The sequence below is a fragment of the Thermobia domestica genome, chromosome 11 (assembly GCF_964235325.1).
Source record: "Thermobia domestica chromosome 11, izTheDome1.hap1.1, whole genome shotgun sequence".
Lineage (NCBI taxonomy): Eukaryota > Metazoa > Arthropoda > Insecta > Zygentoma > Lepismatidae > Thermobia > Thermobia domestica.
The window spans coordinates 67807987-67833315 of record NC_137464.1 but is presented as its reverse complement, the minus strand read 5'-3'; the positions used below and the strand labels follow the sequence as shown (position 1 = coordinate 67833315).

At 36.4% G+C, this 25329-nt stretch overlaps 1 protein-coding gene across 1 annotated transcript in view; it reads right to left on the bottom strand.

The window, feature by feature from the left end:
• The window catches only part of LOC145664145 (myrosinase 1-like), a gene marked incomplete in the record, with an annotated part of 131655 nt that overhangs the window by 34412 nt on the left and 71914 nt on the right, over positions 1 to 25329 (bottom strand). The window contains 4 exon segments of the mRNA XM_081730545.1: positions 10018 to 10165; positions 13063 to 13157; positions 15087 to 15270; positions 17491 to 17613. Coding sequence (XP_081586671.1) covers positions 10018 to 10165; positions 13063 to 13157; positions 15087 to 15270; positions 17491 to 17613 — 550 coding nt within the window.

Sequence of the window (25329 nt, the reverse complement as noted above, 5' to 3'; positions counted from 1 at the left end):
TGTTGAATGTTGTTCAAAACCTTGAAACATTGTCAAAAAACAATGACAATTTTAGAACAAATAGTGGGTTTCTTAAGAAACAGATTCGTGTAAATCAGGTTAATGTCCAAGAAAATGAAAGTAATGAACATAATTTTAGAGAATCACAACATCAAAGCAAAAACAAAGGTAAAAAGCAACCCCAAAGCAAAGGTAAAAATCAGCATTTTAAGAATAAAGGTAAATCGAGGAACGTTCATTCTCAGCGTAATCCTGAAAACGATAATCAGTACGATAGCCAAGAAGGTATACATTACACTGAGACTAGGCGCGCTGATGATGGTGGGCATATGCCTCAACCATTTCCAACTTTCCATCCTGGTAACCAACCACCTTTTATTCCAAATTTTAATCAACCCCGTACCTTCCCTTCTACAGCATCAGGTAATCAGAGTAGGCATACACCGTTAAACTAGAAACGCTCTGCCGAGAGAGTGCTTCTGGTAGAGCTTATGAAAACCTTAGTAATAGTCATGAATTTAGTAATGAAGATGCACTCACCCCAATTTTTCCTGTGGAATACGTAACGTTGAGTAAAAACATTAATAATGTTGTTAATTGGGACTTAGATATTTCTGAAGATGAAATAGAAATTGATGAAAATGTAAGTCAGGGTAATAACACTCGCACTGCAGAAATTTATTGTAAAGTATTAGATACTCAGTTGAAAGCATTGTGCGATACAGGCGCTTCGGCATCCCTTATCAGTTTTGAGGCATGGAAACGTATTTCTTCCGTAATTTCACATCCGCAATTAAAACCTGCACCACATATTCTCTTGGTAGATTATTCTGGTAAAAGAAAAAAGCAGGTTAAGGGTGAAGTAAATATTTGTGTGGAAATAGAACACTTGATGTTCGACATAAGAGTTCTGGTAGTAGATGAATTAAACACAGAATGCTTGTTAGGTCGTAATTTCCTCACAGTCGCCCATGCGATGATAGATTTTTCGAAAAACGTAATTAGTTTTTCTGACGGAAAAGAAAGTGTCGTTATTCCTATGCTCATTGAAAAAACAAATAATAAAGAAAATAGCTGTTGTCAACCTAAGAAGATTTTGACTTATGCTGATCGAATAAATAAACCTGTTGATACTGAGTTTGGTATTTCTGTAGAAAATAATAACTTGTCAGATGAAAGTTCAGAGTTTGAACCCAAGCATGATTATACATCTTCAACATGTCCCGTAATTAATAGTTTGGTTTCACAAAAAGGTAAATTAGAACAGGAGTGGATCCGTGTTTTGCATGAACGAGATCAGACGTATTCACAGTTGAGAAAAGAGTCGAAAGATTTTCGAATAAAAGATCTCAATATAAATCAAGCAGTAGAAGAGAATTTTTTACTTGAATACTATGGTTTACAAATGTCAGAAATTGATAATGAGATTCAAAATGCTCATGGTAATAGCCAAGATAAACAGGAAAGTTGTGGGGATAAGGTATCAAGTGATAATGTTATTTTTGAAAATGTGTGTGCTATAGCAACTATAAATGAAATTAGGGAAAAGGTACATGAATGTGATCATTTAAGTAATGAGGAAAAACAGCAATTATTTGATTTGTTGATAAAACACCGTGATATATTCACAGATTATCCAGGCAGGTGTAATTTATATGAATATTCCATAGATGTTGACACCAGTGACCCCATTGTAAAGCGGCAATATACGTTACCCTACCATTTTAAAGAAAGCATTGACAAGCAAATTAATGAATGGTTAAAAGTAGGTGTCATTGAACCAGCAGTGTCAATACATAGCCACCCAATTTTTTGTGTACCTAAGAAAAACACCACTAAACCTAGAGTCGTAGTTGATCTGACTGAGCTGAATAAGCATGTTAAATTGAAACAATTGAAAGTAAACCGAATTGATGATTTATTGCTGAAATTTCAAGGTGCTAAGTTTGTAAGTTCAATTGACCTTGTGTCATCGTATTCACAAATTCCTGTGTCTGAGGAATCTCGTGATTTTATTGCTTTCTCTTGGAATGGTCATATGTACAGATTTACTGTTATCCCATTTGGATACATCAATGGTTCTGTTGCTCTCATAGATGCATTACAGAAGGTGCTAGGTTATGCATTGTATAATAAACTTGTTTCATATATTGATGATTTAAGTATTCCAACTTTTTCTTTTGAAGAACAATTACATTTATTAGATCAGTTATTTACTAAGCTGAGTGAAGCTAACATGACTGTTAATCTTTCAAAATCTTCATTTTGTAAAACTAGTTTTAATTTTTTGGGTTTTGTTGTAACACCTGAGGGTATTTGTAAAGATCCTTCTTACGTAGAAGTTATTCGCCAACTACCTCGTCCAACCAATATAAAACAATTGCAACGAGTTTTAGGTCTTTTCGAATGGTGTTCCAAATTTGTACACAAGTTCGCTGAATTAGCTGTTCCTCTATTTGAACTCATCCAGAAAGGGAAAAAATGGATTTGGACTCCAGAATGTGAACATAGTTTTCAGTCTCTCAGAGACAGTTTGGTTCAAGATGTACTACTTACTCACCCAAAACTTGATTCCGATTTTTCATTGATCACCGACAGTTCACAAGTGGCCGTGGCTGGCATACTTTTTCAAGAAATTGATGGTAAACGTAATATTATTGGATTCTGTAGTAAAACTTTAAACAAAGCGCAGCGTGCGTATACTACTACTGAACAAGAGGCGTTAGCAATAGTGATTTCTATTCGTAAATGGGGACATTTACTGTATGGTAAACATGTTAAAGTGTATACTGACCATAACTCTTTAGTGTATTTACATAAGATTAGAAATTGGAATTCTCGTTTAGCGCGTTGGAGTCTTGAATTACAAAGCTTTGATTTGGAAATTGTTCATATTCGTGGAATTGACAATAAAGCCAGTGACGCCTTGTCACGTATAGTTTTAGCTCCTAAAATTGAAACTCATACGGTGAATAACCTCGAAGTGTTACCGTCATTTTTCGGAAACATGACCATACAGGAACTAGTCGAAAAACAACGTGAACATACAGAGTATGATTCAATAATGAAATTTCTTCAAAATCCTAATGACCCATACTCTAAGGTGAAAAACAGAAATCTTGAAAATTTTTATAAACTTGAAAATGGTGTACTTTTGAACAGAAATTTCCATTTCCCAAATTCTTGGAGAATTTGCATTCCACCTTCATTAGTTCGTACTGTTGTAGAACACATGCATTGTCAACGAGGTCACTTTGGAGTTGAAAAAACTTTTGGTTTTGTAAATGAAATTTATTACTGGAAATCCATGAGAAAAGATATCAGTAATTTTATCAATGATTGTATTGTATGTAAAGAAACGAAAGTAAAAACATCACCTCCGGCTAGACCAATGGAAAGTATTACTGTTAATGGTCCTCGTGTACTCGTTTCAATTGATATTTTAGGACCATACGTTTCTTCTTCCTCAGGTTATAAATATGCATTATCAATTTTAGATGTTTTCACCAGGTATTACACTCTGTATCCTATGCGAAATGCTACCACCAAATGTGTTTTACGTTGTTTAGAATCATTGTATTTCTTGCATTTAGGCATCCCTAGTGCTATTTTGGTTGATAATGGTAGCTGTTTCGTTTCTCGAAAATTCAAAGAAAAAATGTCAGAATATGGAATCAAAATACATTACGTAACACCATATCACGCTTCTTCTAACCCGGTTGAACGAATCCATCGTGAGACTAATCGACTGTTTAAATTGTTTTGTAGTGAAGATCACACTGCTTGGGAAAAATTCATCCCTCAAATTGTAATTTTGTTAAATTATTCAATTTCAAGTAGCTTAGGTATAAGCCCCGCCAGTTTGCATTTGAATGTAAAACCTTCTGAATCAGTATTCAAGCATTTTGGTATTGTGGTTACTGAAAAGGACGCAGATGAATATGTTTTGTGGGATAACAAGTTAGTTATGGCAGATCTGAAAAGAACTGAAATCATTCGTAAAAGAAATGTAAAGCATAACATGAAACAAGAAAGTAAATATAAGGTAAAGGAAAATAATTTAGTTTTCTTGAAGCAAACGAATTTGAGTTCAGCCATAGACAAAAGAATCTCAAAATTTCTTTATTTGTACAAAGGTCCCCTGTTGTGTTCTAAAAAGATCTCAGAAAAGGTTTTTGAGTTAACGGATCCACTCACTGGTAAATGTTTAGGATTACATTCAGTTGACAAATTAAAGGTTTGGAAACCTACCAAAGAAACAAAGAGTATTTGGCTTAATTTAGCTACTAAACACTGTGGAACTAAAAGTGATGAAATCCTGAAAGAACAGAGTAAAAGCTCAGAGTTGAATAGTTGTATTGAAGAAGTGACTTATGATTCCATCAATACTGTAAGGGTAAATCTTTCAAACCAATGTGATTCCAAAATCAACTCCAATAGAATTGGTAAAATCCTTGATGAAATTTTAGAATTAGATTCATATTTAAAATATCTCACTGAATCATCATGGTGTAACGTACATAACTTAGAGTTTGCATTGATAAATTTCATTAATCCTCTCGTTTTGTTTAATTAGCATTCTGGTAAGATCACAGTGATCAACTTAGAATGACTGACTCCTACTGATGTGGTGGGCTACCGCAGCCTTGTTTTCCAACTAAACACGCCTACGTGGTGAACCACTGAGTCACAAACGGGAGAATAAAAAAAAAAAAAAAAATTATAAAATCAATGTTCAAATGCAAATGTGAAACTAGTAAGATGAACACTTACATGATAATTGTTAGCAACTAGTGTTGCATTCACGTTGTATAAATCTTTTCGTTGAATACGAAAACATTTCAAGTAGTACTTGAAGACATTGAAGCAAAGGTCCCTCCACTATTATGGGTTACTCATATTATGTAATGCCCGGAGTAGGCAATTTTCTTATTAGTCCCCTCTGTATTATTTTTAAATTTTAACCAAATGTTCTATCTTTTCACTTTGCTTCGGGGATGGAAACATATTAATAAATAAATGGGTTAGGGTCTTGTCAATGTAATGCAGGCAGTATATTTTGATATACTTTGAGCGTGACGAGCTCACATGTGCCCAGTCTTTCATTTCATAGTAAATGAAATATTTTTAGTGTTATATTTACACATGTGTCTTCAATATGTAATCTTAATAAAATATAAACCCAATTGTGTGCACTATATCATATGTTTTAGTTGTGTTGAATTATTTCGAATTATTTTGATAAATATTTTGTGTTAATATGTCAATGAAAGTACATTTTTGAATTTTATGAATAATATTGGTGTTTCAAATATAATAAATTTTATGCATTTAGCCGTAAGGAATATTTTATATTTATGAAAAACAATATCATGATATGTTGAATTATTTACTGATATATGCTATTTTGAGCGATATTGTGTGTTCTATTTTAGAATTAAGAGGCACTATTGCAAAATATTAAATCAATTTTACAATTTTAAATTTATTGGTATATATTTAGTTCGTGTTACTTATATTTTATTGTGTATTCTTAAATATGGCATTGAATACAATACCTTACCAAATGTAATGTTTTATTAAATATATTGTCGCATTGAGTATATTAATATGTTTGTGTAACTTGGTTTAAATTTTGAAAGATATTTTGAAATACGATGTTGAATAATATTTCGAATTGCAAATAACTATTGATTTATATTCAAATATTGAAATTATCTTTGTGTTTACATTTCAAGAAAAAAAAATAATATAAACAAATAATGAAAATAAAAAGGACTCAAAAGACATTTACGAAATGGCCCTCGCGTTATCGTAAATGGCCCTCGCGTTCGTTATTTTTCGAATTTCGCGATCATGTGCGTTCGAGTGAAGCTACAAACTGTTATTCTTCAGTGTGAACGAACTTAAAATAACATTAACCCTCTATGGACTAATGGAGTGCTGTGATTGCTGTTGTGTTGCAGTGTGATTATGAAAATTTGGATTCCAGGGTTCTTGCCCACTTCTGTGGTACCTTCAGTGGACAGTCCGTCGTCCCCCATATGTAACAGTATGGATTGGCTTGGATTTTTAAACCAACCCTCGTATTATTCACACATCAATTCTTGGAAATGAACTGCGACTAATCAACAGTTGGAAAAGAACAATGCTTAAGAATTTCTCACCCAAAGGGTACCTCACTTTTTCAGACAGTCTCGCTTCCTCCCGTCAGCCCATATTAAGAAGAAAAATTTTGCTACCCTCGAAAGAAACGCCCACGCAGTGAACTCTCATGACGATGACAGAATTTTACGTGACAATGTGAAAATTATCAATAATCATTAGTTCCACAACTTATTGGAACTATCAGTGTTGTAATGTGATTTTTATTAACTTATGAACCATTCATTATATATAATTAGCTATATAACAAAGCAAAAACTCAATGTTCTTTACGAACTATATTTTAGTTTTGTCAGTGTATTCTTGCGCTGGGACCTGGCAGCAGTGTGGCGCGCGAGGAGGCGAAAGAGAGCGTCAACTTCTGGAAAACCACACGGACGGATTAAACTAGCTCTCATGTAGAATTAATAAATTGAATTAAATACTTTTCAAATAGTGCTGCACCAAGTTTGTATATTAATAGTGGTGATAGTGTGATATCAAGAATGTAAGGAACACCATCACAGTCAATATCAATGAAGAAACTCCCCTTTGATTCGTCGTGTATTCCAGAAATGAAACCATCGAGTTATCATCGTCAAGTGGTGATGTAACGAAATCCTTTTCATGAACGTGTATGGACGTTCGTTGTTACGTCTGCCGAAATTGTCGTGCGCGGTTCGTGTCGTTCCGAATTCTTTGGGCCAATACATCATTGAGTAAAATATTATCCACAATTTACAAATGTTATTATTTTTGATTTATATGTAATCAATACAGTAAAAATGAGTGATAATATAGTGCTACTTTAAAATTCCTGTTATTATTCATGAAATGATGATAGTGCTAACCAAATGTGTTTAATAAGTCATATTTTCTTCTAGCGCTTCAATGTGTATAAGTTAAAGTGTATGCGGTATAAAGTGTTTATCAAAAGGTAAGGTATCTATCAATAGAGAAGTTCAAACATTTACTTTCGTCTCCCACTACTCATCTGGCGTAAATCATGCATTGCTGCCCCACTTGTATTCTTTTACGGGTAATAATTGGTATACCTTGAAGCTGACGCATCAGCGACGGTGGGTAAACGGCAAATGTCTCTAGTTAGTACTACGCCCGAATCCTAGAATCGCGGAGGAGTGAAGATACTTGTTTATTGCTAGTCTCTTACGTCAATTTACTAATTTGTGCATTTGAATGATGATGTAAAGGAGATTTTTGAGAGATCCAAGGTTCGAATCCCAATATTATTATTAGTTAGTCTTCTCGAACTGGAACAAACGAGTATCGAACCCCATTCCCCTTATATCTGGCTTCCCTCACAGGAACAGACCTTATAACTGTAAATCGTTAATTATGGCACCCTAGTTGTTGATAAATATTTTCCGCCGGGGCACTTCAGACACTTTACTTTTAAATTCTGTCCACCATCATCCTCAAATCTTAAGAAAAAAGTATTCTTTCAAATGTTCGAACGGTAAAATATTTTCGTTCTCCATCTTTATAAAAACAACACCAATCAAAGTAAAATAGACTACCGGTATCATTGCACTCCTAGTTCACTCATTGAATGTATTGATTTGGAGCTGTCAAAATCTACGACAAAATCTTCCAGGTGCTTGCAATCAGTACACGTGATTTCCCTAAGGCTGTTCTCATCTTCATAAAAACAGCAAGTGGCACTACGAACTTATTTGTTCTCTGCGTGTCTGTGACTGTCGGTCACTGACATACTGTACGTAGTTCATACTCGATTGTTTCATTCTGAGAAATTCACTTACAGGAAAGAAACATTTGTTTCCGAAAAAAATATACATATATTGTAGTTACTCATCCGAAATGTAACGCGAAAAAAGTAACGCAAACTAGGTACGTTATTTAAAAATTTGTAACGCGTTACCGTTACAGTTACTTTGGGGAAAATGTAACGCGTTACTAGGAAACGTTACTTAAAAAGTAACGCGTTACTTGCGTTACGTTACTTCTCAACACTGCTGGGCGTATACTAACAACCCAGTTCTCGTACAGACCTATCATGCAGCACGAGACGGATATAGATGTGAACCTTCACTGCCCTTTTGATACGCACTTAATATTTTTTTCTGTGATAGCATGTAAACTTCAGCCACTCTATGGTCTAAACATTCTACCACTAACGCTGTAAGTAAACAATTAAATAATACCTGGAGTGCATAATACCTGGATTCTTACATGTTAAAGTTCATGAATTAATTCCCGCTTTAATTGTAATTTGAACTAGGTAACACACCTTTATTAATTTTAACTGAGAGTACATTTGAAGACGGTGTAGTCTCTTTGAAAACTGAAAACGATCAAAACTAGTATGTGGTGTTTACTCGCACTTGAACAGAGCACTCCGCCAATTTCCTTGTCTTGTTTCCGGCCACTAAATAGAACTCACTATACCATTGTTATATTTTTGGGCACAAACACACAACTCACTCACAACCCCTTTGTGTTGACGATCCTTTCATTTCACCAACGGTTGACTCCTGCCGCTGTAGCTAGCTTTACCGTAAAAGTCCGCTAGCCTCTCCCTTTCTTCTGGTGTAAACTATGCTATACTCTCTCCATAGAGAATAGTGGTGGTGTTCTTTTCACCTTCCTGTAATTTTTCTATTATTGCACTTAAAGTTGCACTGTGTATATTCTTTTACTCGGCATTTCTTCAAGCGTTTAAAACTATATACTCTTCATAGAAAAAGATGTTCAAATGAAAATAAAACAAACGTAACAAACACTCTCAATTCTCCCGCATCCACCTGTTCAAAAAAAAAAAAAAAAAAAAACGCTGCCCCGTGTCCCACCTACCCTCATGGTAGAAGACGACGAAGAAGAAAAATGTCTGCCTTCAAAACGTAAACAATAGCGTTCACCTTGGAAATGTTTTTTATAGCAGACTTTTGCAGCTTCTTACATATGATATAATTTCAAGTAATATTACAAATATATTATAGAGAATATATATATATATACATATATACATATATATACGATTACAAATACAAATATACGATTACAAATATATATATATACGATTGGTCCTATAGTAGTGGAACTATTTACCTTTAAAATTCTTTTTTTTTTTTTTTTTTTTTACGTTTTCAGCACCTTATAACTACGAAACTATGCACTTCCGACCACAAGTCCAAATGAACTTATTTTCTTATTTTGATACGAGGAGTCTATTCCCAAAATATTGTGCCAAATTTTTGTAACACCCTGTATATATATATATATATATATATATATATATATAAAACGTTTAGTTTAGTAATCAATATTCGACTAATAGGAATAATCTATCCTCTATGGTTCACTTTTAGTGAGTATTCTGATATTTCAGCAAAAAGCAAGTGTATAAGTCAGGGATGCAAATAACCAGTCGCCCACTCGCCCGGGGCGAGTGGTTCGTCGGTGCGGGCGACTACCAGGCCCGTATCCAAGGGGGCTTTAGGAGGACCTGTCTCCCCCTTAAATTTTTACCGGCCCCCTAAAATTTTCACGGCAGGCTCGTAAATGAACTATGATATGGTGATGAATTATAATATGGTTGGATCGGGGCACCCAACTTCTACCGCCCCTCCCTGCATTTTTGGGCTGGCTACCAGCCTGGCGAATATTTAATATCATACTGAAAGTAAGTAAATGATTTCTATTGTGGGATGTGGACTAGTAGCTTTTCTCTTGGGCGAGTAAAATTTTGTTGCTTATTTGCATCCCTAGTATAACTATACTGTAAATTTTCGTATGGTGTCCTATCTTTTTCAGTCTGAAAATGCGGGAACACCTACTTTTTGTATAGGTGGAATTTTTTACCATTACCTTTCTAACAGACATTATTTTTCATACCTTTGATATATTCAATTTCCTCTGAGGTGAAAGATGGAAGTCTTGACCTACTCCTTCCCTCTTCACGACTGTACTCGTCAATTAGTTTTCTCATGATTGGAGGATAATCTCCGCTCTTGCTGAAGATAGGGTGAGCGAACCAGCCAAGCTGCAGAAAATGAACAAAATGTTGTTTGTAATTACATATGTTTAAATGTATGACAATAATTAATCGTATATTACAAAAAAAAAAAAAAAAATGGTCACTTTAGCTAATTTCTTCTAATCATACTAAGGTTTCTACTGTATTTATCTCTGATTTTTCCTTCAAAGTTGGTACAGATCAATGGAGTAGTTTAGTATTTTGACGAATATGAATGCAATACGCGATTATATATACACACGTATTACGGTGTTCAGCAATGTTCTAAGGTAAAAATATTAGTCACTTATACACAGGGTGCTCCAGAAAAACAAAACAAAAAAAAACTTTCGTGTGGTGATTCTTGACACCAAAATAGGACAAAAAGTATAGACCAACCCAGATGCAGAAATACCTCCTTTTTATGCCAGAACTAGAAGAAAAATTTCTCAGAGAAACGCGAAAATAGGACGAAATGTCGGATCAAAATCAGATAAAAGGATTTTCTCGTTTCCTCCCACTTTCTTCATTCCACCCTTTCATTCGTTTCAAATCATCGCTATCTTCTTTAGCCTAGCCGGCATAAACGTAGGAGGTAAAAAAAATATTTCATTTCATTTTTACATCACGGGAGGACACAGCATATGCAGTTTCCTCTACCTAGATACAAATATTTTGGAGGATGTTCCACGACGGGTGCGTTCAATATCCTTACTACACTTATTGTAACCATCAAACACAACTGTCAGAACCATAGCATAATAGCTTGTACCATATGTAACATGTTTCTTCACTATTTATTCATATGTTTCAGTTTGTTGCCAAACTACTTTATGCAATATGTATTCTTTGTCGATACTGTAAGTAATTCTCAAATTGGATATAGGAAAGATATGCTCTGCTTTGAGTAACTGGAATGAGGGCAAATTTTCCCGATTCTTTTCTGAGAATATATTCTTCAAAAAGTGCCGAAAGCCAAGATGCAAACTCGAATCGAAGATATGTTGCGAGTTGTTTATCAGAACGTGCGTCAAAAAGGTTGGATAGAATTAACATTTACGACGTCCTCTCTAATTTTGGTACCTTTTGTCGTAATTGCAAAAGTTTTAACCGCATCTTTTTCCTTGGGATAAATGTTGTTAAATGATTTGCCAATCATAGATTTAATTGCATGGAGGCCAACTTATGAGCCAAATCACAGTTTATACCAATTGTAGCAGCCTGTTCATTAGCAGACACTATATCAGGCAAATCTTTCTGGAAGGGATTGTATACACGTAACCATTCGATCATCTTAACATCACAGGCGTCCCTACTTCATGAATCTCGGAGTTCTACGTATTGTTCTGAAGTCGAACGTAACACTCCACAAATTTTGTTCTATGCTATCAGCAACCTTAGTTATAGCTGGCGTAGACTTTATCCATCTAGCAACAGTGGAAATACTTAGCCCTTGTCCATGGTCAGTTCCCTAATGGATTTTATATTTATCGAGCTCATAAGAAACTGCTCAATGATTATGTCTGACAAAGTTTCAAACTTAAATTTATCTGTTCTTCTTATAATAAAATAGAAACTCCCCACAAATTTAATACATTCATTAGGAGGCAATTTGTGTTCTAGAGCCACTATGCGCCGCAAATAAATATATGCTGTCTTTGTATAGTTCTAACAGCATGAAAAAGGGCATCATTTGAATGCAGGGGTGCCCACAAAGGGAGGCTATGACACAAACTGAGTCATTGAAATATTTGGGGGGGGGGGGTTAAAAATCTGTATAAATATGTTTGAGGTGGTGTAAAAATTAATCGAAAATAAGATTTTTTCATAGAAGAACACCCATGGATATTAGTTTTGCCGTAATATCTGCCTCATTATATTATCTTCATGCTCCATACTCTATTGGAAAGACCTTTTAATATAAAATAAGCTTAAAAAATTAAAATTCTTAGTCATGACTAAACCATATTTATTATTTTATTTTCTGCATGCGCTGCTGTATATCACAGATCTCCTCCATATAAATATTATGTCATGTATGGAGTCATTTAAATATTACGTAAGCATTCGAGAGAGCAAGTTCAATTTTTTGTTTACTTTCCCATTTCATACATGTTTTTAAATGGGGCATCTTACTTTTTCGTGACATTTGAACATCTTCTGTCAAAATAGGGTTTGCGGATTAAAGGGGCGGCATATGAAAGTACCGCCCAAGGCGCCAAAACTGCTAGCGCCGGTTCTGGTAATGGGTTAAGTCTCCTAACTGTGTCTAAAAGTCTTTTCCAAATATTTTGTAGTGTGGAGTGTATAACTTAGTTCTTAAGAAGAAATTCACTGTTACTTCAGTAGGTTGCTACCTGCCCAGAACATACGCGGGACATCCCGATGTTTAAGAAAATTTTCAGCGTCCTAAATGATGCCCAAGAGGGACCCATTAAATGGTGAGTCGCCAAATTATCCTGAAAGCAAAATATGGGTGTGACATTTGTAAATTTAGACCCAAGGTTTGTATCTATGACTATCAACAGGTTATATCCCTAAAATGTTCCGTGTTCGCAGCAATGACATCACTAGCAGTGATGTTATTCTCTGTCTGTACCGGTTTGATAGTACGTAACTTCTAATCAACTAACCGAAAACAAACTGGCGCCACGAATTTTCTGCTTCGAATTTCTAGTTTGAATTATCATCGAACTTTTCATCTGTGAATATACGTATTCTATTCTATTATTTTTAACAAATTGCTCTCCACGTATAAATCTAGCTATGAAGAATGGCGATATGCGCATGTTCGACAAGTGTATCCCACTTTAGATATATCCTAGGATGGCAATATTACATTTCAGTCATTTATTCTACACTGTGATCATGATTAATTGATTTCTTAAACTGTATCGAGGTTATCATCTACAGAAGGCACTTACCTGAAACTGGACAGCGTAGTCAGCCGCTTCAATGTCTTTTGGTGTTTCCGTCTTTGGTTCATACCAACCAGAATCAAGAGTTATTCCAACTTTTCCTACGGTAAATATGACATAAAGAAAAAACTTATTTCAAAACTGACAAGTTAGATCGAATCAACAATTTATTTCTAAGAAGCCATAAACTTACACATCTGTTTTCTACAGGGTGAGGTAATTAATTCTACTCAGTCCTTAATTCGGCTTGATTGATTGATTACTGAATATTAAATGGGGACGTCAGCAGAGGGGATATTTGTCCCCGTCACGATAAAGCCAGTGCAACACATTCTGTGCATTAAAAATTCAAACTAAAACTCCAAGAAAGTGAAATTCAACTAAAAAAAAAAAAAGACAAATATAAGACAATAAAACAATAAGATATTAAAATGGAATGTAGAAATGCTAAAAGAACAAACAGCAAAATATAAAATATATAACTAGAAAATAAGTAAAAAATAATAATAACAGTAAAATATGACAAGAGAAACTTAAAAGAAAACTCAGAGAGCGTTAACTATTCCAATCTCACGAATAAAAGTGAAAATACGGTCACTACCCCATGCGCAAGACGTAGTCGGATCAACCGCGAACTGTGGCGGAATGTCGTCGAAAATTTGGCGCGGCGATGACGGCTAACGCAGCGGTACGTTACAAAATTACACGAATGCTGCAATTTTACCGCCATAGCGGTAATAAGGCGGCATCCGCCGTTTCTCGTCTGAACCACTAGTGCCGCCCTTAAACAGTCATGTGGTCTCTATGTAACCACCAGTACCACCATTAAACCTCCACATGGGCTCTTCGCTGCCTCCTTTAACCCTCTACTTTCAATTTTACCAACAACGTATTCCATTTGGTATTTCTGGTATTTATAACGTTACCGAGTTCTCACAATTATTCAGCGGCCATTCGTCGAAAAGTATCCATAATATTGCGTCGAAAAGTATCCATAACACCGCATGGCGGGAAAACGACAACTTCCATCTAACTTTACGATGACGGCAGGTATTTCGCTTCTGCTTCGGTGGCTTTCCACTTGGAACCGAAGGCAGGACGATGCCGGCAGTCATTTTTCCTTCACTTTGGCGGCTATCTGCCAAAAGTCGACAGCTGACCGATTATACTTGGCAGCACTTTGCACACGGGGTAGAGACCGCATTATTGCAACCTAAAATCTGATTAATTTTTAGGTACCCCTAAAAGTTCTCTGAGTTCTGTGAGACATTCTACAAGAATGTGCCGAATACTAAGTGGAACGATAAAATACGAACGGTCAGCACCACAGACCAAATATCAATGAACGAGATGAGAATGTTCGGATACGCAAGAGTATACGGATCACTTCATTTCGACAACTAGTCAATATGCGACGAATTCTGCCAATACTCAAAATAGATTTTACTGAGTGAAGTTTCTCTTCGTTAGACTGGTTCCAATCTGCTTGCCAGTGAGAGCATATCTATTGGATGAAATAGTTTCGGAAATCAGAGCACGGAAGAGAGGAAAAATACAAAGACATTATTGAATGTAAACAGACTGACTTCGATCAACGAAGTTTAAACCCTCAAATTCGGCCTTTCAAGCTAAAACCAAATTTATTCACGATTTGACCGAAACTTAACCTTGAACATTGTTGGTGGAATGGATATTTTCACCGAGCTTGGTTTTGACCCTTGTTCAACAGTAGAACTTCGTTGTTGCACACGGCCATTAATATTTAACAGGAACCAGAAATATTTTTTCCTTTAAATTTATAATTTTTTGATGGCTGAATTTCTTATAGAAGGGTTGGTCTTTCCTGAATAAAACACTTTTGAAGTTCATGCAATAAACTGTTAGTTAACTTCCTATTACTCGAGGACTATTTGTGAGCCTCGAACCACAATTGGAAAAAAGCTGCTTTAAAGAAATCAGTATTGAAAAGTCTATCTTCAAACATTAAAACTAATTTTAATCTTCTTAAATTTTACTAATAATTTGCTTACCATGTTGAGAAGATCTGAATTCTTCATCGTAGATGTGATAGGCCCTTGCATGAGCTTTGAGTATTGTATGAGCACATAAATATTCTGCAATGCCATGGGCATTGATGCCCGGTGCATTCAGTCCTAAGCCATATCCTTCAACACATTGAACCCAGGGTTCGTTAAATGTTATCCAATATTTTACCTTCAAAACACAAATACAAAAACATTTATTAACGATACACGGAAATTAAACAGTGCGGAAAAAGAGGTGCGAAATAGGAATGACACATGTACATGAATGGTCACAAGAAGGGTCAAACGATATTAATTTAACTCTTTTAACTTCCTTGGCACAGAAAAATAGAAGAAAATATGTTTTTTTTTTTTTTTTTTTTTTTTTTTTTTTTTTTTTTACATTACGTTCATATAATTTGAGCCTACGAGTACATGTTGATAACTAAGGTTGAGATTTTTAGATTTCGCTTTTTTTTTTTTTTTTTTTTTAACAATAAGCTCCCCGAAATTACCCTACATATCTAATGTTGCTTTCAGTTGGTAATAGATAATTTTAAGCTCTTTTTACCCCTTCTTGTTCCTTTACTTCCTTAGTGTATTGCTAATTCCCTATTCTTCCCATTTCCTCTTCTTTTATTGTTACGTTTTAACATTTTATTCCAAATTTCCCAATCATTGGGGATTGAATGTGCGGTTCCTTGTGCAAGAATTTTGACAAGATCAAACAATTCTTGCTTTCTCTTGATCCAAACAAAGCAGCGATGCAATTTCCAAAGCGCGCCAACTCTTACAGCTAGAGATGATTAATAATTTTCAGATAGAACTCTTGTGAAAATACGGTTACAAATATGCTACGGTTGCTATTAAAAATTTGGAATAATAATACTTAAATACAGAAGAGTGAGCCATCTACGTACTTCAGTTAGACAAGTCTACAGTTAACAGTTTTGTAAAGGAAATTTTGAGGTTAGTCTTCGAAAGAATGTGAGTGCTGTCGAATTTGCAAAATTTGCATAGTTTCCATTCCAAATAAATACGTAGTTTGCTTTACTGATCTATGTGGATGTGCTTTAGGGTCCATAAAAACGTATTTTTCCCCATATTTTAGTATCTTTTCCTATGGAAACTGCATCTAAAAATTAGCTAATAACAAATTGAAAATTAGTGCGAAAAGATATATAATTCGAATATATTATCTAGAGTTGAGAACAATGTTTGACAACTTTTATCACTCTGGGACCAAGAAGTATAAAAAAAGATTTCTATATTGCTCTAGAAATTATAGCTATATATACTTTATACAATGGGGTTTTATAGTGGAAATACTCTAGTAAGTGGTAAATGCTGCAAAACAACCGAAGTAACAATTTAGGTGGGGAATAGGGATGAGGCAAATGTTCGAGGGCACATCACAATGAAATCCGCCATCTTGAATTTTACGCAATTGTCTTTAAGAGAAACCATAGCATGTGATATGCCAATTTAATAGTCTTACGGACCACGGAAGTAGATAAAATAATTCGTAAGTCTAAGTTTACGTAAAAATAAAATGGTCAATATTTGTTGCGTGATGAGTTGAGTTGATTTTAGTTTAGCGTCCCGTTCAGCAGCGAGGCTATATGAGACGTGGACCTACTGATTAACGTGGAATCCGAACCACATGAGCTCCCGCCGGGAATCGAACCCGGGTCTCCCACGCCAAAGGCGCGTATGCTAACCGCTTAGCCACTTGTTGCGTGATGAGAAGACAGGTAAGATAATGTTTATTATCTATATATATAAAAGAGAACGCACAAATCCTTTGTGAACTCATCACGCTAATACGGCTGAACCAATTTCTTTCATTTTTGGGGGGTTATTATGATTTGGACCCTAGATGGTTTTTATCATATCACTTTAATTTTTAATTACCAGTGTCTTGAGATAATTGACCATTCAAGTGTCCATACGTACAAATCCTTTGTTATTAGTTCATCATAGGTAAAAATAAACGTATTTATATGCAACCCGCATGACCATGTGACTCGGCGGGTTAACATAAATGACAGGCGCTATAATTTTAACATTTACTGCAATTTGAAAGCGAAAAAGTAAAAATTATCTAAGTAACAAAGTTTATTGCGTTCCGGGGTGACCGCAGCGAAGCGGGGTGAACGCTGCTAGTTACTTATAAAGATTATCAGCTTGCTTATAAACTAGGTGTTTCTATTATGAATTTCTACAAGAACACATCCTAATTAAAGTCACAATAATATTGGTTGGTTTGAAGTTTAATGTTCCTTTTCAACAGCAACGCTATATAAGATGTAGGCAAAACAAACAATTAAATAAAACACAAACCCTTATACATGTTCCAGTATTTTTACTAACTACAATACATGTTATAATCAGCGAAATAAAAACTTACTCTATCTCCAAACTCTCGAAATGCTATCCGCGCGAATTCGGCAAAATATTCAACTAGGACAGGATTTGGCCATCCTCCGATGTCCTGTAGCGGTTGAGGAAGATCCCAATGATATAAAGTAATCTAGAGAAAAAAAAGTATTTGTAATACTAACGTAATATATTCACTACAGTTAATTTCATTCAAAAGTTTTTATTTTGCACTGAATGGCACGGCTCGGATCGGTCAACTTTCGGCCAGTACTACTCAGTAAGACTACAATAAAATAAATTTCAGTCACTTTCCAGCTCTCAAGAAAAATCCACTAGGGAGCAGAGAAAATCTTCAAAATGCAATCAGTCTTCACAATAATTTTGGAGGAGTGTTTATTGTTTCCAGATTCCTCATAAGATCCTTCATTCTTCTCCATTTCCGCCTCAACTTCTTTACCTTACCCCGGCATTGTGCTGGCGTACTCTCAATGTTTTGTGCCCGCAACCTATCCGAAATAATGCTGAGTATTTTTTGGTTTCGAACGCAATTGTTCACCACATCGTGATTTTTCCTCCCCCAAACCCCAATTAAAGTTTCCACTCTACTATCATGTTATTGATGTGTCATGATAGACCCTATATTTCTAATTTAACAATCAACTTTACTGTGTGCTTTACCGTATAGTGAATGAAAAGCATCTACCTAAACAGTCCTAGCAGCAACAAATCGATTCTCGAACTTCAAACAGAGACAAAAACATGGCACTGCTAGGATACATACGTACGATTAGCACATCTGGCACGGTTCGACCTATAGTACCATTCGTGCGGTAGTCATCACGTAATAAAAGTTAAGCTCATGAGAATCCATATTGGTCTGTTTACCCCGAAAGTATTGTCAGCGTTTTACCACAAATTTATTTCACCGAACCAAGATGGCGGAATGCACATAAACTTTGGGAGTATTGCAGACAGACAACGGCTTCTCTTTATATATATATATATATATATATATATATATATATATATATATATATATATATATATATATATATATATATATATATATATATATATACAGGGCTTGGACAAAAAATCTAAAACGTTTGCAAAAGTGTGAAAATCATACCTAGTATGGTGTGGGGCCTCCTTTTGCGTCCAAAAACAGCTTGGATCCGACGTGGAGTGGACGTATACCGCTCCTGAATCGTGGTGTGTGGAATTTTGTACCAATGTTCCTCCAAAACATGCCCCAGTTCCTTAAGAGATGGTGGAGGATAATGAGACCGAACACGCCTTTCTAACTCAGACCACAATGGCTCAATGATGTTCAGATCTGGTGATTGTGAGGCCCAGGGGAGGTGTGATAGCTCCTTGTCATGCTTCTCAAACAATGATTTCACCGTTTTTGCAGCGTGACAGGGTGCCAAATCATCTTGGTAGATGTCATCACCATCAGGGAACAATATTTGGGCCATGAATAGAACCTGGTCCCCCAAAATGGCCTCACACGCCTTAGCATTCATCATTCCATACAGGGATATGATGAGGCCTGCAGAAAACCGTGATATCACTGCCCATACTGTAACAGAACCACCCCATGCTTTACAGTTGGGAGCAGACAGTCTGTATCATAGGCCTGCGACGGTGTTCTCCATACGTAAACACGACCGGTTGTTGGAAACAAGGTGAAGGTCGATTCATCGCACCACATTACGTGTTCCCACTGCTCATGAGTCCACGCCTTCTGGTCCTTGCACCACTGGATACGCTTCTTCGCATTTACTGCTGTGACCAGGAGTTTGGCAATAGCGGTCCTGCCATGAATTTTCATTTTATGAAGTTCCCGTCGCACTGTTTTCGATGAAACCGGGTCCTGTAAGCCAGAATTGAGTTCAGACGTAATTTTCATTGCAGTGGTCTTCTTTTTAGCTGCTACAATCCGTTTTAATGCGCTCCGGTCCCTATCTGACAGGATTGTCTTTCGACCACTGTTGTGCTTTGCAGACGTCGTTTGCTCATGAATTGTGTATGCCCTCGTGACACTGGACACCGTGTCTTTCGATACCCCACAATGTTCGCCACTGTTGCTACTGAAGCTCCAACCAGACGGGCACTAACGATCATGCCTCTTTGAAAGTCTGTCAGGTCGCCCATTTTACGGCACCACTTTCGACCACGACACTCACAGGTGAACTGGTTACTGCTGACGAAAGAGGAAGGTCCACATGACACATTGAAAACAAAAACGGTCGGCAACCGCAACACGTGTTATACAGTGGAGGGCCAAACTTACGTGTCCTGTATGAAGTGTTTTTAGAATTTTTGTCTATCACTGTAAACGACACATGAACTGTGTTTTGATTTGATTTACATATTTAAATTTTGCGTCAATGTATGAATATTTTTACCATTTAATTAGGGATTTGCATATGAAGTTTAATGGAATTTGCATACGTATCAGCGGGAGCATGTAGCTTTTATTAGTATTTTTAATGTATATATATTGTTTATTTGAATATGTAATTTGAACATTGACTAACAACAGGACGGGACATCAGATTGGAGCAATGATATTTTAATATTATTTAATATTGACTTCGAAGAAGACAGAACATTCGATAGTTTAGATACGCTATTTTGCTGGCAGAGAAGCAGCGAAGGCCTTACAGAAAAAAAAAATTAAAGAAAGCTTGTGTTCCTAACGGAGCCTTGGTCTCCCACGTCGTGGGAAGATATAGGAATCAAGGTAACCATCTTTATATGGGTAGAATACCTATGAGCTCCAGTTTTCGCATATATGGATAGCTAGTCTCAATTCCTAGGGTAGTTGTAGGTAGGAGCATACACTGCCACTATAGAGACACTGAGTCCACAAATACAATGCTTTCAAAATCATAAAATTTTTAGCGTATCTATGAGAGAATCCAGTATACAAAGAGGTGCTAGTTTTTCAAGACACACCTACTTTTAGCATGTTTGTCTCTAGAAGCGTCCCTTGGTCAACGAACTACCGTCAGAGAAAGGGAAGTTGACAAATTCAAAATTGTGGACGAGTCCACTTGAATCATAGTGGTAGTCGTCTAGAACTATGTTCGTAATAGTACAGTGACATCCGCTAGATGTCTCTGTTAAAAGATAGTTATCGTCTGCTCCGCTGATACATGATTTGTTATAATAGTATGTGTAATGTTATGTAAATAAACTTTCTGGGTGTTCCCGTAGTTTTAGATATATTTAGCTCGATATATATTTTTGATTACTACAAATGGCTTGTACTAATGGCAGTTATGGACCTAGTTGATGGTTGTGGGAAGTATTCAAAAGACGAACACACACCTCAGTTTAGTTTTTTTTTTAACCTTGACGAAATGCACTACTGTTGCAAGAGAGAAGAGAACTCTCAAATAGTTTTAATATGCTTATTTTTATGTGTCAGGCTACGACAGCCTTGTTTAGGGTTCAATTTATATGTTAGCATTTTGTGTAGCTTATTTAAATTGTATAATTAACCTGAGTAATCAAATAATAAGCCAAATCCTTCAATGCATCAGTTTCAGAAATTTGCAATATTCAATGTCACTTGGACAAACAGTTACCGGTGTCGCCACTAGGTGGTACCACTTGTCAAGTTGTGTACGTAAACCTGTCAAGTGATCAAGTGTGAATAATTTTGGTGTTTATTTTAATTTTTATATTAAATACAGCACAGTGTTAGTGAGTGTCATACACTAAATGAAAGCTTGATAAATAAGCTATCTAACACGCATAGTGACTGTTAATGATGTTATTGAAGTGAGTTACAAATTGCAAAAGAATTTGAAAAAGTGTTGACTATCGAAATATCTAGGTCATTGGGAGCCTACAGGTGAGTGACATACCTCCCACACCTATTTCGGGTGAAGCGGGCTATAGTGGTTTGGCCCGATACAAACTTGGAAGGAACAATGAACCACAAGATGGATAAAACATTACGGGACACAACCAGGAAGACAGTTGCTTCTTGGATCGTGAATCGTGTACATCGGACACGAAATTCGGAGTTATTATTTTTACCGCCAGTTACTTGAAACTTTATAATCGACATTCGTCGTGTTCAGATATGTGGTGAAAATGTCAGTGATTTAGTTTCAAACCATATACATTGTGCAAGTGTCGTATTAAATGTGCACTATAAGATAATTTACCGCCTGTTTATCTTCGTTAACGCTGAACTCATATTCTTGTGGTAGAATGAGAGCGTAGGAGGTACTACTAACATTTACTAAAGTGCGGTTTGCAGAAAGGTCTGCAAAGTGATTTTATATTAATTAAAACATTTACTAAGTGTTACTAGTGTGAAGAGACAATGCTTCCACGTATATTTTGTGAAGTGCTTCGCACAAGTAGTAACGTTGGCAGTATTACGTCATACGCCGTATCACCTGTTAAGTTTGTTTGCAGTTAGGCACAGTATTGGTAAAGACAAACTCTATGCCTAACTCTTTAGGCAATCACCAATACTAAAATACCGTGCAGTGTATTTAAATGCCGTTTAATACAAGAGACTGAGCCTTTGCACTTGTATAAATTAGGCGCGGTTGGTGTCATATAACTCCAGTACGTCGTATAATAGAACGCTAGTGTGAACTTTCAGCATATATTCAGATATTCACTAGTCCCATCACACAGAGGTCTACCCATAGAACCGCCGCTAATGCAGCAGAACTCCAAAGTTAGAGGGAGTACGACGGGTGGAAGAGCCTAGCAGCACGACAGGAGAAGACGGAGAATGGTCGCCGAAAACGGAAGAAATACTACAGGGAAGTGTATAGCGTAGTGAGATGCAGAGACACTGCAAGTGAGAAGATATCGGCGCAAGTACAAAACCGTGCACGAACAATTAAAAATGAGAGCTCAGAAAGTTGGTAAAATTTTCAAAGAGAAATATTTTCAGTAAAATTATTTTTTTTTTCTTTTCTTAGGTCTCATTGCGAGACCGTGCGCGCGCGTGTGCTCCTGTATATCATATTAGTGTGTGCATCTAATATATTGAAGTAGTGCATTAAAAAGGATTACCAATGGAAATTTGAACTTCTTTCTTGTCTGCAGTATGGCCGTAAGGTATGTGTTACCCTTTTGTCTATTTGTTTCTTTTTCAGGCCAGAAGCTGGGTTCGTGAATGAATCATGAAAGCGATGTGCGTATTTTGGGTATCTTTCACATGCAGGATGGGTGTTAAAACCACAGTTTACCTGAAAACTAGAGTTTCATGCTAAAGAGAATCTTGTTTTACTTTTCCAAATTTTAATTTCATTTAACTTAAGACTCTACCGACTGAACTAAATTTAGTAAATTAACTTTGCGACTGGAGGTTGCATTAATTTAAAGTAATTTTCAGAGTACATATAAAGTCTCACCCCACATTTGCATTCTAACATATTAATTATTTTGTTAATTTTATTCATATTTTGCAATCTTCCTTCTTCCCGCTCACAAAGAACTTGGCGCCCAGCGTGGGGTTTTTCTCTTGTATGTATTAACATGTGTGCAGCCAAATGTGAACGTTGAGTAAATCCCTTCCCACACTCTTGGCATTTTTTAGTTTTTTCCCCTGTGTGGATTAACATGTGTGTAGCCAAATTTGAACGTCGACCAAATCTCTGTCCACACTCTAGGCATGTATGAGGTTTTTCTCCTGTATGGACTAGCTTGTGTCTAGTTAAATTTGAACGTAACACAAACCCTCTTCCACACTCTGTGCAAATATAGGGTTTTTCACCTGTATGTATTAACGTGTGTCTTGCAAAGTGAGAACGTTGAATAAATGCCCTACCACACTCCTGGCATGTGAGAGATTTATCTCCATTATGGATTACCATGTGTTTAGCCAAATTTGAACGTTTATGAAATGCCTTACCACACTCTTCACATGTGAGCAGTATTGCTTTTGTTTGGGTTAACATATGTGGATCCAAACTTGAACGTACACTAAAGAACTTTCCAAACTCTCCGCGGAAGTGCGATTCCTCAGCTGTATGTATTGACTTACCGCTTGACAAAGTTATGTGTTAGCATCTGTATTGACAAAGGTGATCGATTATCTCTATTTCCAAACTGCTTCGAAGTATGACATTTCTCATCCGAATGAGAAAAAGTTTCTACTAATGTAATAAAAGTGTTCGCTTCTCTGTGAAGAGCAAATTCGTTATAGCGCCTTTCTGGCCGAACTGAGCTTGAACTTTTTGCTGTTAATTGTTGGGAGTCCTCAGAGTAGGACGCGCAAGTCTCTTGAACCACTATTTTTCTTAGCGTTTCTATATTACTTTCAATTGCAGGATGATCTTGTACTGCAGATTCTGATTTCAGCATACCAACATTTAGTTTTGTATCCAAAGAAAACTTAGCTGTATTCTTCTCCATTGTTTGCTCTCCTTCCGTTGTAGATAATATTAATTCTTTGTTGTCAGTCATCAGTTCGTATGTCCACCCTTTCCCCTCGAGTGGATCATCCTGTGGTAAGTCATAATCAATTTCTTCTTTGCACATCAATTCCAACTTAACAGACTCCTCATCAGCCATTATGACTTAAAGTTTAATTAGAATTTGACCCTGTTCTTATACTTCCCTTATATTTTATGCTGCCAATAATAAGGAAATGATTTACAAGAACGTTCACAGAAGCAACTTGATACTTCCAATCAAATAAACGATCAGGTTTTATTAAAGTACTGTATAATTGAATTTTGAAAACAATAGTTCTTCTTCTTCCTCTCAAGTTTAATACTTCAAGTAACAAAGACAATTATTAGTTAGTTATTAAAAATATTAATCGTATAATAAATTAATAAAAGCGTATTATATAACAACGACTTTTTAATCATAGAGTAGATAAGTGTAGGATGAGAGTTTTTTTTACTAGTGTTGCCAGAGCTGCAAACTTCTGACCCTGTATTTGGCGACGTCAAGAGAAAGCTGCAGAACCAGGAAAACTCAGGGAAAACAGCCAGCGAGAACCACCAGTACTTGCTCTCAAATGGACGGCTATGTAAACGTGACCGTTCTGGTCTACGGATTTGCATACCGGAAGTGCTTGTGCAGCCATTGTTGGAATATTACCACAATGAGCGAGGACATCTGTCTGCTAGCAAACTCGTACCGATGTTGACCGAATATTTTGTATGGCCGAAGATGAGGAGTGCCATAAAGAAGTTCTCAGCTTCCTGTGGTTTGTGCCAGAAAGCATCCCCCCCTCACATGTATCGTTCGGGACCACTGAACCCTGTTTTAGTGCGTCGTCCTGGGTACATGGTATGCTTGGACTGGTTGGGGCCTCTCCCTGTGGGGGTAGGCAACGTGTCGTACATCCTTGTATGCGTGGATGCTTTCTCGAAGTTGATAGGACTGTATGCGTGCAGAAGGGCCACCACAGACACAGCGTTGAAGAAGCTGAAGGAGTTCCTGAAACTGTGCCCGTCTGCCGAGATCATATTGACAGACAATGGGACACAGTTTTCAAGTGCCAAGTGGAAGAAGGAACTCTCGGACTTAAACCTTAAGCCCATCTATAGTACTCCGTACTATCCCCAAGGAAATATGGCTGAGGTGGGTGTGAAATCGACAGTGAGAATGTTACGAAAATCGTGCCATGACAAGCAGAAGGAATGGCCCAAACATCTGGAGAAAATCGAAAAGTGTCTCAACTCAAGCGTACATCTGTCGACTGGTTTAAGTCCATACCAAGTTCACCTGGGAGAATCACCATCGAGAGAATTAGCGAGATTATTCGAGATCCCAGAAGTTGAGAGACACAAATCGTTACAGTATTATGTCGAGCTAGCAGCTAGAAATCTGAAGAAGTCAGCACAGCGAAGAAAGAAGGCCTTCG